This window comes from Pezoporus flaviventris, unplaced genomic scaffold, assembly GCF_033815535.1.
Source record: "Pezoporus flaviventris isolate CSIRO_AGI_PZ_B2104156 unplaced genomic scaffold, CSIRO_AGI_Pfla_v1 ptg000063l, whole genome shotgun sequence".
NCBI classification, from domain to species: Eukaryota; Metazoa; Chordata; class Aves; order Psittaciformes; family Psittacidae; genus Pezoporus; species Pezoporus flaviventris.
Window position 1 is genome coordinate 114,386 of NW_026892611.1, and position 15,436 is coordinate 129,821.

Here is a 15,436-nt window from a genome sequence, read left to right on the forward strand (position 1 = left end):
ATTTAGGCTCATTCACAAATCTTTGAGAGATCTGATGGGGGCTTTTTCAGATCTCAGCCTGATGAGGACAATGGTGTCAGTTCATCCCAAAAGGAGCTTAGTTACTTGCTGCAAAATTGGGGAAATAATGGGAGGAGAGCACAAAAATGTATACTGACCTCGTGCATCGAAGAATTCATCATCAGAGCTCTCCACTGAGTCTTTGAGAACATTCTGCATGTGCCACTGGGCACTACTGAAGCGGCACGGGCCAGCTGAAAATACAGAGAGAGTCCCATTAATCCAAGGGAAAGTTCACCTCTGCTCCAGGCTTAGAGAAAAAAAACAAACCAAACCAAACCCCAAACCCGATATTAATAAACAATTTGTGGAGATGCTCAGGAGGATCACTATCGTCAGCGCATGTACTTTAGTCTCAACAGACAGTCAGAGCTCTCAGGATGGCACAAAAAGTCTGCTTCCACCTAATGAAACTGATTAAAATTAGTTTTTGTAAAAGATAAACCTGCAGCACTTTCAGCCAATGAGGTGACTTGAAAAGAGAAATTCTTCCCCGTTGAATTCACCTGGCTGTTCACTTCCAACAGTCAGCTGGGGAGCTTGTTTCTCAGACAGGAAGCAGCATTCCCCCAGGACAGGGCACTAGCTCCCATTTAAATTCAATTTCACTTCTAAAAGAAGTGCCATCCTATTTGGCTCACAGATTTACAGGCAAACTACTGCATTCTCATTGGACTTTTTCATCAGCCAGCTTTGTTTTGCTGGAGCCTGGGGCTCTTATTTGAAGCTTGCCATTTGAAGACAGGAATGCAAAACCTTGTTAGAGTAGGTACAGTAACAGAGTCATGACAGCTTAGATGGCTGCGATGGATTATCATACTGAAACTACTTTGTAGTTAGTAAACCAGGCCTGCTTAACTATATCAGTTCTTACATCTACAGCAACCCAACACTAGAAAGCAGTAGTGAAATACATTCCTTATATCAACAATAAAGTCTCCCCCAAATCACTATGGAACCAGGGATCAAATGCACCATATCCATAACAATACTACAGCTATTGTAGAAAGGATGCTCATTCTCAACCAGAATAGTGTCTTTGGTTTTATTTATTTCCCCAAATGATGATATCAGATCTGAAATCCAACATCCTGAGGCCCTGTCCACAGGGCCTTCTCTCAGTTGTAAAAGAGCAACTCAAGCAGGGGACACATCCTTCTATACTATTCTGGGGAAAACAAGCCAGTAGGTTACAGCCTTCTGCTCTACCTATAGCTGAACTAATCAGAAAAATAACTGAAAGGTGATAGGAGGAAGCAAATTTTAGCTGGCCAAGATAAGAGTAAAAATTATAACCAGTTAATAGCATTTTAATAGCTTAAAAAAAAACCCCAACAACCAAATCCACAAAAAAACCAACAACAACCAAAACAATTGAATTGGTTGTTAAGGAGTCAGTGCTCATTACAAGAACACAGTGTGTATTGGGAATGTGTCCAGTGATATTTGGCAGCTACCAGAGAATGCACACAGATCATTACTGTCACTCTTACAGATTTCTGGAACATTTTACTAATGACAAAGAACAACAAAGCGAATTATTCCTTCCCAAACATCACCTTGCTCTCCTACCATTCAAATATCTCGTATTCCAAATACTAGATAGAATTCCAAAATTTCAAAGAATGAGAATGTAAAGTACCACAAAAAAGCCAGTGACAGATGGGAAAGGGAAGATTTACCAAATTCAGTCTTTGGATAGGAGGCCATACACCAGAAAAGAGTGGAAGGAGGGAATAATCTGCCCTACCTTTTGAGATCTTAAAACCAAAGTATAGTACTATTAGTAGAAAAAATCTTGAGTAAGTTACTCTTTTTCAGCCATATGTAGAATATCAGGTTCCCTGATCACAGGCCTTAAGATCTATGAACAGCCAGAAGGAAGGCAGTAAACTAGGAAATTTATGAAGAACCTATAAATGAGAGACAGGTCCACAGATCAGGAGAACAGCAGTGAGACAAGGAACGGTGAGAAGGCAAAGGACTGCCCCGAACATCTTAACAGTGCTCAGGATTTTCCTCTGCAAGGAAACAGCTTCTCACTCAGCTACTCTGGTCAAACAAGTATCTATAACTGATGCTGAATTTCTGTGCTATGGATGTTTATGAAACCACTGGAATATCCAGACTAAGGTATACAGACTCCACTGGTAACACACACTTTATGCCTTTTGGGCATCCTGCAGATGCACACACTCCCATACTGAATACAGATTTCACACAGAAAATTCTGCTCGGACTTTCCAGCCAGATACCTGTCCTAATGACAGTTCTGCCAAGCCTAAAAACTGAGGAGTCTCATTTTCTGGTACTTTGAGCATTCAGTGCACAAGAAGACAGCAGGCTACATTTGCAGAAACAAAAATACCACAACAAAAAACACCCTCTTAGGCAGCAGGTAATTTGTTTTGGAGAGATATTTAGGGGCTTGGCTTTTAGAAGTTAGCTTCTCTTCACTTTTTAAAGCTGTATAACTGCACGTCTCTAGTAAGCCAGCACAAATGCAGGTATCCAAAGCCAGCAACACTGGGAAAAAAACAAACAAAAGCAAACCAGAAGAAAGAAGTATTTTGCATTTTTTTATAGTTATTTGCAGGACTTGTCTTACCATGATTTGAGAGATTCTCCAATTATTGTTATGTCAGTCAGCTATACTTCCCATGGACTGAAGTCCCATTCTATGTGGTCTTGGGCTTCCATAATTCTCCAGCAAAAGCTTAAGATTTAAGACCAGAAAGACCCACTCATTCTTCTTTTTCTTCTTTGCTTTTCCAGATATCCAGTTCCCTTGCAAAATCCACCTTCAAATAACAAACACTAAAAGTTACAGCATTAATCCTACACCTGTAACACATGGGCCAGTTCCTTCCATTTCATGGTATATGCCTCCTCACCTCAATTTTGATTTGGTGCCTCTGCTGAAAATAGCCAGCTCTTCTGAGAACCTGTCTACTACAGTTCTTACCTAACAGATTTTGAGACATTTCTATGATAAAGCCAGTAAATAACATCAAAATCACTACAAAAATCACTGAAGAGTTAGGTAGTTTTAACATCTGGACGATTCACTAATTTGTATCCAATAATAACAAAGGCATTTTCAGCATGGTTTTCTGAATCAAATAAAAATTTATTCAGATCAAGACATAAATATTCTGCATACCAGAACTGAACTATAATTTAGAATTAAAGGATTCAGAGCGCAAGCTGTTTATCAAGGAATTCTCCTGGCACACAGAAAAAGGTGTGAGTTCATCTGGTCCCATCTAGAGCAAGTTGCCCAGGACCATGTGCAGGCAGCTTTTGAGTATCTCCAAGGAGGGAGACTCCACAACCTCTCTGGGAAACCTGTGCAGTGCGCAGTCACCCTCACAGTAGACAAATAAAAATGTTTCCTGATGTTCAGAGGGAACCTCCTGTGTTTCAGTTTGTGCCCACTGCTTCTTGTCCTGTAACTGTACACCACTGAAAAAAACTGGCTCCATCTCCCTTACAACCTCCCTTCAGTTATTTGTTTAGCTGTACTAACAAATGATGAGCAGTACTCATAAATGTTTCTTCTCTTGTATTTGAGGTGTTTGGTCGGTGGTCTTGTATTGCTGTCACCTCAACTCTCCATTTCTAAGACTATCTTCCCAGTAACACTATACTCAAAAGCAATAAGCTTCCAAATACTACAGACTAACATTAAGTAAAGGTATCATGGCAGATACCTATTACTACCTTTCCTAGGTGCTGCAAAGTGTATTCAATCAGGAAAGCAGAGAACATTCTTCTTTGGCAATGATGAATACCTTTCTAAGGCCAGCCCATTGTGTTTAAATCCCCACAGGGTACAGAAACCTGTCTGCTACTGAGGCCACGTTTGACAGTCTCATTAAAGAGAGAATCCTAAACAAAAGCTTTTCGAGTATGTTTCTTCTAACTGAAGCCAGTGATACCTGCTCATCTCAGGCTTTTGCCTCTGTAGTTATTTCTGTTACAGAAAACCTCTGTAACACAATGTTTTCAAAGGCTGCAATTTTTTAAACCATCATACCATTACGGAAGAGCTATTTCAAACTGTTACTTGCCACAATAATGTGCATATTTAAATTGTTTGTTAACTGGGGGGTATCTTGATTCTGTGGTCAATGAGTTGGGGGTCCCCATCTGCCCCTGACAGAACTACCTTTCCCCCAGTTACTGTTTCATTTGGCTGGGCTCATTTCTTGCAGTAAACATCCAGTCATCTCACAGATCTTGTGTCGGTACCGCCTTTTTGGAGTTCCTGCTCTCAACAAAGGATTTGCTGGTGCTTAACAGAGCATACAAAAATGCTTATTACCTGAATTAAATATTAACAAATCACTGTTCTTAAAGATAAGCTACTAGCAATGCATTTCACTTTATTAACCATTAGGTAGGAGGGAAGTAGAACATCCAAGTGCATGTAAATGAAATTGTGCTGTAGACATTGCAACTTGAGAGATAAAAATACTCCCTGTGATGACACACCATGCACTCTGATCAGAAGGAACGCGTAGAAGAGAATGCCAATAAGCTCCTATTGCCACAACTGTGCAGACTGCATTTACAGGCAGTTCTGCAACACCCCGCTCTGCCACAGAAAGGTGTAGGTTCAGTCATTTTAGTAAACGTCACTGAAGGCTGAATCCTACTGTGCACAAATAACCTGAGCAAGAACCTGCAAGGTAAAAGCATGACTTTCTTCTCTGGAGAGAAGCATTAAACTTCCATAACCCTGTTACAGACTTCAGGAAGCATGTACGCCAAAGGGATCACTGCACTCCTGTCTGCAGGGTGTGACACCAGCAACACCAACAAAAGGAACAGTTGCAAGAGTAACAATCTACAGCAAAAACTTCATTCATACGTAAAGAAAAGTCTCACCTATGACCCCAGAAAATCTGTAGCTGGGGATAGTGGTGGATGGCAGGGAAGACAAGCAGACACCCTTCCTGAAGCAAGTTAAAGGAATTAAAGAAAGATGGCACAAGAATCCATAGAGGAGAAAATCTGTTTCAAAACCAGTGGTATGACAATGAATTGAAAAAAGGATGGCAGCTCAAAGCTGAAGTTACTTAAAGTATTACCATTTCATTGCATCTATTTCCATTTTCCATTTTCACTTCCTCTTTGAATATGTTACCAAAACATACACTGGGACCCTGTTCATTTCCTAGAGGTACCTGCTGGGTTTTAGACAGCTGACATGCAAAGAGGATGCCAATAGCTCTGTCTGAGCAGGCTGCTAACAGCTAGTGCATTGTCTGGGAAGTCACAGGCATAAAGAGGCACTGTGACCAGAGATCTCAAGGAAAATGAAGAAAACGCTCCTTTAGAAAGAGCACACCACCACTTTGCACAGAACATTACTACAGATGCAGTAGGTGCAATGCTGTTAACACACATGCTGTTGGTCACACATTATCAAGCTCCAGAGTCTTAAGGGAACTATCATCTGCACAGCAAAGGCCTGGAGGTCTTGACACCTGCCTAGAGAGGCTTTCATGAAAGCACACAGTAGAGACTTAAGAAAAAAAAAAGTGGTAGAAATTTAAAAGCACTAAAACATGGGAAGAAACAAATGTAGCAGCACTGAAATTCAGTGCCAGCAATGTAGTGCTGCAAGATGCATCACCCACAGATAAAACAGCTGTAAGGTGTGTCAGGTCATTTGCTGGAGGTGTCAAGATACTCAAATCTTCTCCTCAAATATATTCACTTTTAAGTTTCACTGGTAATGTATGCTTACAAGTAGTAGTAGGACATGATAAGTTGTTCCTTTCCCTGGTTTGTACTTCTTTAGTGCTGCATGGAGTGGCTTCCAGGAATGTTTCATATGTGAGAGTAAGGCCCTGTCCAAAAGTGGAAACTGCCATTTCCCTCACCCACGGAGCAAATACTGGCACAACAGCTTTAAGGTCTTCACCTCAAGCATGGCATGCTGCCCATAGAAAATAGAAGTAAATACAAATTCACCTCCCACCGAGGAAAAGAATGCCAGTGGTTGCACTAATGCTTTCAACTTGAATTCAAAAGCCCCCTCCCTAACTAACACCATTCTAGTGTCACTTAATCTGGATTAAGTATCTCCTGATATAACATATATCTCCTGATATAACATAATCCTGATATAACATAGAGCTGTACGAATTTCTGACTGAAGGAGCGCCCAAAAGGCCTTGCAGGGATTGTGAGTTTTTTCCCAGAATAGAAAGCTTTCTGTTTCAGCCACTAGCGGCAGGCAGGCAGGGAGGGAGGGAGGCAGGCAGGCAGGCGGGAGGGAGGGATGGGGAAGGCTGTATACACAGAAAGTTGTAAAGCCTTCACAAGTACTCCGAAGAAAAGAGCAGCTCCCAGGAGAAGAGCTGTCACTGGCTGGGCTGGAAGTCAGTAAACGGACTGGCCCCACAAAGAAAGCTCATGCTTCCGGAGACCGTGGGGTTCGATGAGGAATGTGAATAGAGAGCCGAAAAAAGTGTCACAAATTTTCAGGCATAAATTCTGGCTACGAGAAAAGCCCCGGGAGCATCTGTTTTTTTATATTGCACTAGGAATGCTTCTAGATTTAGAAGCAGCTTAAACATAGCCACAGTCAGCAGCACAAGTGTGCATAAGATCACTGCAGCAGTTCTTCACATCTACATTTATTTGCTGGCTGTGCTGCATTGCATCACCCTAATATATCCATCTTACGGAGTCTGCTTCCTTCTGTGCCAACAGATTAGCGTTAGCCACCTTAACAAGACTCTATTAATACTTCCTGATTGCATTAGACACCGGCATTGCCTGCACTCACTGATTTGATTTACAGTGTCAACTGATGCATATTTTATTGTATTATTTTGTTTCATAGAACAAAAAGACCAGCCCTGCTTCAAAATACAGGCTAATAACACTTGATGCTTCTATGTCCACAAACTTTCTCTTTACCAGATTTGTTGACTGATTCTTACAGCCAGATTTCAGTGATTTTTTTGTAAGCAAGATAGTGACTTACATTTCATTTCAGTTGTTCAGAATCATGGTTTCTAAAAACACGGAAAACCATATAGAAGTGCAACGCCTTTAACAAAAACTTTAACTACATCACTAATCTGCCCCTCAGTAGTGGACCCAGAAGAACATGTAGTAGCTCCCACAGGCTGCTGAGGTGGACAGAATGACAATAGGATACAAGGGTAACATTTCCAAGTGTCAAACCAGCTTGCTACACTCACCTGTTACAGAAGGAGCTGACTAGGGGCTTGCCCTGCGGGCACAGCCACAATAACTGCAGGGCGGAGAAGACTAAAGTAAAGCCATCTTGCTGCTCCATGCACAGAAGCTGAATTCTCTAGCTAGGCTAGCACTAATTGTAATTTACTGTAATTAGGATTAACTATAATTGATTACAATCAGTGATTTTCTTCTGTAAAAAGAAGTCTTGCTTTTTTCTTCAACAAAACCAGCTGGAATTCCATTGGTACTTCACTGCATCTGTGATCTGGTGACATGAGATGAGATGATGCGATGTGTGAGTAAAATGAAACATTGAAAAGCACTCTCTTGATTTTCCGTGCACTAAATCATTTCACATTTTAATTTTCCTTTGGCTGACATGATCACACACCTGCATGAAGACAACTCTTGCAGGACCTACAGAAAACAATTTCCCACATCATGGATGTAGTAGATGTCGGTTTGTGATTCACCAGATCTCACAATATATCCCAACCTCACAGCAGCTGTTTTTTTATATAAATTGCTAACTAAAAGCAAAGTCACTTCTGGATACTGTCGAAAAAAGAATCAGTTAAAGTGAGATCTTTAGATGTACAGTATGCTTATTAGGCAATTCACCCATGTTAGATATTTATTGCCTTTAGCACTAAGACATATAAATAAGGGTCATAACTGAAACCTATATCCTGTACAGCAGTAGCGTCCATAAAGGTGAAAGCAACAGATACAATCTGTTGCATACTTTTGTGATAGGCTGTAAAATAGCTGACTGACCCGACACTTGAATGAGCACCTAAACTCATCTGTGAAGTACGTTCAGCTGCCCTGAGCCTCATTTAGCATGGAAAAAAGAGAAAAAAAGGAAGAGAGAGTAGAAAATTTCCTCCCAGGAACAGCCAGGATCTTACTTGAGTAAGAAGTGCTACAGGAATAGTTCTGCATGACATTCATACTTCTGTTTGAGGGCAAGTCAGACTGCACCTCTGCAGACGTCATCCACACTTAGATGCACGGCAAATTTCATCCTTGGTGTTTGTGATTGTCTATAGTTCCAGAAAACTGCAGAAGAAGTAGTTCCCACTCATGTATCAATCAGCAGCTTCGAATGCCATCCATCCAAAGAAATAAAAACCCACTGCAATCTCTGATATATCCCGCAAACAGATCTAAGGAGCAGAGCAGCCATGGAAAATGCCAATCCCACTTTCACACACACACATCAGCAGAGCTCATTTTCTCACACTTGCATAAGCAAATCATCTTGCTGAAATCAACAGCAGTTGAAAAGCATATATAAGAGAAGAATCAGATCTAGTTTCTCCTGGTTGGGAGGCAGAAACCCACACCTGGCAATGATATAACAATTAAGCAACTGAGGATCACACTTCGTTCCATGTTTCTAAAAGGGGAGGGAGGGGGAAAACAAACAAACAAAAACCAAGAGGAATTAAAGTGACCTTACTGGTCTATAGCTAACACTGTCAGAACTAAGGAAATGGAAGCAGAAAACCAGACAAGAAGTGAAAGTAAGGCCTAACAGATTCTGAAAAGCAGTTCCTCTGAAAATCAATTAGCTAATGCTGCTATTCCTGACTTTAATTTAACCACTTTCCTATAGAATTTGGAAAGGTCTAGTGTCTAAAACTCATTCATCCACAAGCATCCTAAGATAGAATGGCTCGCCACTGTCACTCAATAATTCCACACACTGTTACCAGCACCAAAAATGCTGTTTCAGTGTTACTTGTTATGCAAAGATCTTACTTTAAACGCCTCTCAAGTCAGGAGAAAGAAAAGGCATATACTTGTTCCATTCCAGTTACTAACATTACCTCTGACTTGTAGTAAAAGGATACTGTACATGGTAGGCCCAGGTCTTTAGGTGTAATACATGCGGAGACAGTGTGTGCAGATCACAGTAGGACCTTTCCTAAAACAGAAGGCTTGCCTGCGGAAACGACGTCCTCTAGTGGACAGCACTCTTTACCAAGGCACAGGCCTCTGCCATGTGATCTAATACGCTGAAAACTCATTTTACAAGTGCACTGGGAAGTAAACCTACCCTTGCTTTGAAACCACAGCCATGCTGCCTTTCTTCACTGGTTCTGCCTTCTCCCCAGCTTGAATCAGCTTTTACATACACTTACTGCTGCTGAAAAAGTAAACCATGACTTGATTCATCACTGTTTACAGCAGAACTTCACCAGCAGGTTCAGCACAAACACTTTGGGAATGAAAGAGCAATGATTTTATACCTGAAGTGTATTAGTGAGAGAGCAGAGCAGAACAGTAGGCACTTACTGCTGCTGAAAAAAGTAAACCATGACTTGATTCATCACTGTTTACAGCAGAACTTCACCAGCAGGTTCAGCACAAACACTTTGGGAATGAAAGAGCAATGATTTTATACCTGAAGTGTATTAGTGAGAGAGCAGAGCAGAACAGTAGGCACAGTCCAGAAGCTTCAGTTTAAGAATCACTCCAGCATCTCCTAAAGGCCACCTTCTCCTTGACAATTCACAAATCAATGGTTAGGTTATGCAGAGGACAAATCAAAAGGGATAAGGCTGATCCAAATGCCCCTACCAGCCCCTCCTGTGCACTGGCAGTATCACCACTGGAGCAGACTAGCCCAACAGACTGTCCAGGCTCAGGTGTGTTTGCACCAGACCTTCCAAGAAGAGGCATTCAAGCAGCCTGGGGTAAGAACAGAAGCTTTCATTGGATGCACTTACAGCAGTGAGCTTTCCTCTAAAACTAATTCAATACAATCCATGTTTCTGTTACAATACTACAGAATTCAAGCTTTGCAGCATCCCCAGCAGTCTGCTACATCTTTTGCCTGGTAATAATTAGAATTTGCCAATCAAGCCTAGACATAAGCAGATGCCACAGACAGGCAACCATAAAAAACGCACTCCTGAATACTACTACCACACCAACATAGTTAGCTGAGACAAAATAGCACACAGCTTTCTCATAGCTACTGAAAACTCAGTCTTTTATATAACAAAGTATTGAAGACTGAATCTCAATAAAAAACTAAGCAAAACCAGACTGTTGCACAATTAAAACATTTCCACGTGTTAAAGCGTGTTTTAGAACTGTGGCCATTTTGAATTCAGGGACAGTTTTCCATACAAAACTAAACAGCACGAGTCATTTTTCCATTTGAAAGAGACACTGGGCAGAAGGAACAACCTTTGCTATTTCAACTCACTGGTGTTGCATAATAATACGTCTTTCTGGTTCTGCAGGTTCCTGATGCTTCCTGCCTACCCATTAAGTGATTTAACTGAGCTACCCACAGAGTGTTACCTAGTGACTACACAGCTAAGACTTACTGTAGGCCAAAATTACTCACTGTTATTTTCTATTTATGTTTTATTTCTTCTTTAGCAATCGTAAAACAGAAGACGTACTTTAAATAGATGTGAATTTAACTGCTGGAGGCAGTCTCGGGCTCAGGAGCTCAGGCAATACAGAGGGAGATGCTGACCCTCTCTCCAATTGTTCCAAAGTGAAAACTCAGCCCCCAGGACAGGGGTGGCTGGCAGAGAGGCAGAGGGCAACAGGAGGCCAAGGGGGAGAATGCGCAACGCCAGGGGAAGATGGGGAGCCACAGAAGGGAAGGAGAGGGGGAGATGAAATTTAGAGCGGCAGGTTGAGGGGGAGGAAAACAGGAAACCAGAGAGGGGAGGCAAATCAAGGAGTGGGAGGCCAGCGGAAGGGGGGAGGCATCTAACCAGCCTAACTGGTAGCTGCTTATAAGGGATGTGACCCTATTTCATTCTTCCCACCAGGGAGGGCAGCCACCTGCAGCTCAGTCTGTAGACTGCAAAAGCAGCAAAACCTAAACTTTCTACAAATTTCATACAACAAAGAGTTTTCCATCTGTTTGGTTCCCAGAGCTCAACTACAAAAAAAGCTGGGGCAGCTTCGGAGCTGGCATGGGAAAGAGGTGGAAACACGCAGAATTTTTCTTACTGTTAGCAGCAAGCCATCACATCACCAAACCATACCTTCCATTCATGAACCTGCAGTACTCTAAGTACAGGGTGAGTCCTGCCCTGCTGAAATCTCTCTATTCTTGCAGTCTTGTGAATTGCAGACTTGGAAGCACTGCTAGCACTTCAGAAAGAGAAGAGGAAGAATTAAAAGGTACAGAAAAGCACAAAAGGGACTTTGAGGACAATTACTAGGACAAAGTTCCTGGTACTTATCCTTAAGTAGCAAGTACTTAAGAACAAGATGAAATGCAAGAAGTCAGGAGGTCTCATCTTAAAGGTCTTTTCCAATCTAAACAATTCTAGGATTCCAAATGAGGAAAAGGAGAAGAAAGGTAATCCTGAAAGTGCAATAAAGCAAGCAGGGTCCTGGAATGAACGAAGTCACTAGGTTTATTAGAGAAGCTGCAACCCAGGGAAGAGATGTTACAATACTCCCTGAGAGCACTCCTGGACTGACAGAGGCAGCAAACCAAGACAGGATTTCTAAGACGTGGGAAAAGGGTTGAGAGGTACAATGGAAAAACTGAAAGGTGAAGGGAAGCATTTAGGGAGGAATAAAGTGGTCAGTTTTGGAAAGAAAGCAGCTTGGGCCAGGAAGTGGTGAGGAGAAGCAGCTTGAAGGCAGTCAGCAAGATTGAGCAGATACCAGGAAAGGGTCAAGAGCTTCCTTTATTCTCATTGTGGATGCGTCAGCCCCTAAATAAAATTCAAAAGGAGAGCAAAGAGCACAGCTGACAAAGCCAGAGACATAGTTAAACGCAGAACAAAGTACACACAAAATGCAGGTTCTCTTGTCAAAACAGTCAAGTGAAAGAGCTACCTGAAGGAACCAGCCCAGATACCACTGTAGTCAGAAGTACCTAATATAACCGACTCCTCTCTCCCATTCCTCGCAGTGTCTTTCCTCTCACAGCAACTCAGCAGTGGCAAGTCCCTGATTACCTACTCTGTATATCCTTCAACTGGCAGTTCTGCAGCAGATGGTTAGGACAGGCATGTATTTGCTAGTGAATACAGGAAACAAATAAAGTAGCAAAGTCATGCAGGCCTTTAAGCCCCTATTTTAAGGTAGCAGCAACATTTGCAGTCTTGCCCTTTATGGGATTACTGGCAAGATGGACGGAGAGAAGGGCAAGGCTGTCCAGGCTCTAAATCCTAGATCAAGCTTTCCTGTAAATGTGGTGCATCTCTTAGAGCTGTTTTTTGAAGCTTCAAATGCCAGCTTCCCCACAGCAGAAATTAACTTCACCCCCTTCTCAGCAGTTTCATCACCTCCTCCAAACTAACTCCCCAAAACCAGATACGAATATTCTCTAACCTTTTCCTACAACGACTGTAGGTGGACTGCCTGCATCACATCTGAAAGACTACTTTCACAGTGCAGGGATTTTGGCTTTCTGAGGAGGATCTGGCATTTTTGAGTCACTGCTGTCTGTTAAAAAACGAAGTAGGAGATGAAGATCAGATACCACACCACCCCCACAGACATGTCAGGTAGTGATCTGCAATTGCTGCTACGTGGTTTTGGAGTACACAATCCTGCAAATGTTCAAGTATTTCTGCGCAGGGACCATTCCAAGCCTTAAGATCTGGCGGTCACTAGGTGGGATCTGGCTACTGAAACAAGTCGACTGCCTCCAGAAATGACACATGTGCCTTTAGAAGCACATGTCATTCTCCAGTGATTAAACTGCATGTTTCATGGCTCCTAGAATTATGGTGTTTCTTTGCATTTGTGATGAGGTTACAGCACTGGCAAGGGCTACAAGGCAGGGTATATACAAGCAAAACAGCCACATTTCTTTATTTGTGCGTATTCCAGCTCATACTGATAAACTCAGCTGCCTCAATTTAACAAAGCAGACACTTTTCCTGCTCCTAACCCTGACACGCTCTGCCAGAGCAACTTTTTGAATTACCAAGTTATGCTTTTATTTGCAGTAAGCAGTAGTGACATCATAAAGATGGCATCAAAAGTTGTATTTTGTCTACTGAAGTGAGTGGAATCACATTCAAGAGAAGTACCATCCTTTAAAATCCCTGTGCAAAGTGGGGTTTGAACAAGCAAACTATGCATGCGGATTACATTACTCCCATACTACTGACAATGAAAGCAATACTGCCTTATTTTCCTATCAAAGTTAAAAGGACTGCAAGCTAAGGCCAAATAAAAAACAGTGAGACTTTTCCCCCATTTATTCCTTCACCTTCCAAAAGATGGAGAACAACTGTTTAGTTCAATACTGTGTTTGCATCTTCTGAAATGACTGACGCTCTCATGCTCCCGAGCGCTACATCTCTGGGCTGCCACCAATCCATGCCTATTTCGAGGGAAAAAAAAATACAAGAATAAACTCGGCCAGGCAGACTTTGGGTTCAGCCCTAATATTGCCATGCTGAGGTAAATCTGTGCTAAGAAGTGGCACCAAACTCCAGGCAAGTTTCACCTACAGACCCACAGGCACTCAGTCACGGCACAGCCAGGCCTTCACCTTCAAAGGCAAAGGGCTCTGCGTGCAGCCCCAAGAAAACGACTTCTGCAGCAGCACGGGGCTCCCCGGCACTCCGCTCGCTGCGCCGAGCGTCCCTTCACACAGCGCGCTGCCCCCGGGGCCGCCCGGCGCCTGCCGGCCACAGCCCCAAGCCCCCGGCCTCCGAACTGCCCCGGCCTGCGGGAAGCACGAGCTGAGACAGCGAACGGGCGCGGCGCGGGAGGGGCTCCACCCTCAGGACGGGCTGCCCGGCAACCGCCCCGCTGCCACCCGAAGAGGCGCGCTTGGCTCGGGCGCCCCAGCCCGTTCCTCCCGAGGAGGCGGCAGCCGCAGGGCTCCTTCACACCGGGGGACCCGACCCTTCCCTTCCCTTCCTTTCCCTTCCCGGCGCCGCGGAGAGCGCGCAGGAGGCCGGGGAGCAGCCACAGGCGCGGACGCGAGCGGGGCCCCCGCAGCGCCACACGGCCCCGGCCGAGGCGGGCACCCGCGGGTTGGCGGTCACCGCTCCCGCAGGACGGCGGCGGGAGCCTCCCCTCTGCGCGCGGGGCCACGCGCGCTCCCCTCGGGGCTGCCCCGCGCTCACCTGCGCGCGGCGCTTTCGCCATCGTCGGGGCCGCCCGCTCCCGGCCGCCTCAGGTGCTCGCCCGCGGGGCCCTCCCCGCGCGCCGCCGCCCCATCTGCTCCCGGCGGAGGCCCCGCGCCGCCCACTCGCCTGCGGCGCTGGAAGACGCGGCCGGGAGACGCCGCCGCGCCGCTCGGTGCCGCCGCGCAGCCCGCCCGCCGCGGCGCAGCCGCCGTCGTTAAAGGCGCAGCGAGCGGCTCCGCGGAGAGCGGGGGCCGGCAGGTGGCTGCTCGTGAACCTGCCGGGAGCGAGCGGCCCCGCTTCGGGTCCTCCCGCAGGGCTCTCCTCGCTCCCCTCAGCGGCCGCAGATCCGCGCCGGAACACCTCAAGAGACCTCCCAAGCTACTGTGCTTATGTAACGCGGCGGTAGGAAAGGCTTGAACTTCGGTCAGGAGACACTACTGCCACATGTACCAGTTTTGAGAGGCGCTGCTTTTCGCTGCCCGCTCAGCTGTCTCCTCCCTCCTCTCTCCTTTGCTCAGAGAAAGCAGACCCTGAATAACATGTAAGAGCGCCCTTTGCCTTTAATCAAAGTTGTATTAGGGTCTCTCTGAAAACACACTTTAAAATCAGATTCTGGCCTAGCCCTTCAAAGAAGGTTGAATTAGCATTTGATACCAGTTTAACAGGACTGGTTTGTAATCTGAAAATGAACTGGTGCCCCATCTATTGTTCAACAGGTTTTTAAGGAAATCGTATCAACAAACTGTTTCATTTTCTCTGCTCCAGACTCTTGTCATTTAGGAGTCAGTGCAAATGTGCTGCCTCCCACCCCCAGCTTTGTCCTCCCCCAAGGAGGCAGTAAAAACTTAGACCTTTGCACAGTAGCTCTGGCTGTAAAAAAGCACAAGCTCTGTTGTTGCCCATACACACCACCACGATTATTCCAAAATACATTCATCCTTAATGACTCTTTAGCACTGGGCTAGATGCAGTGACTGTCTCTTGGCAGGGCTACCTGAGCAGGCAGTTAATGGCAGCCTCTGAAGGCAGCACGAACCACCTCCCTCACCGGTAAGAGA

General features: G+C 44.5%; 1 protein-coding gene across 4 annotated transcripts in view; it reads right to left on the reverse strand.

Annotated features, from left to right (window-relative positions):
* The window catches only part of PITPNM3 (PITPNM family member 3), a 61,011-nt gene extending 46,544 nt beyond the window's left edge, over positions 1-14,467 (reverse strand). For 2 of the 4 annotated variants that reach the window (XM_061469875.1, XM_061469870.1), the window contains exons 1-2: positions 14,376-14,467; positions 159-254 (exon numbers count right to left, since the gene is read on the reverse strand). In XM_061469875.1, the coding sequence (XP_061325859.1) occupies positions 159-254; positions 14,376-14,397 (118 nt within the window). In that variant the 5' untranslated portion in view covers positions 14,398-14,467. Of the gene's footprint in view, positions 1-158; positions 255-9,700; positions 9,797-13,507; positions 13,629-14,375 lie in introns of those variants that run through there. The other 2 variants (XM_061469871.1, XM_061469872.1) reach the window with 2 other exon arrangements.
* Positions 14,468-15,436: the final 969 nt, after the last annotated feature.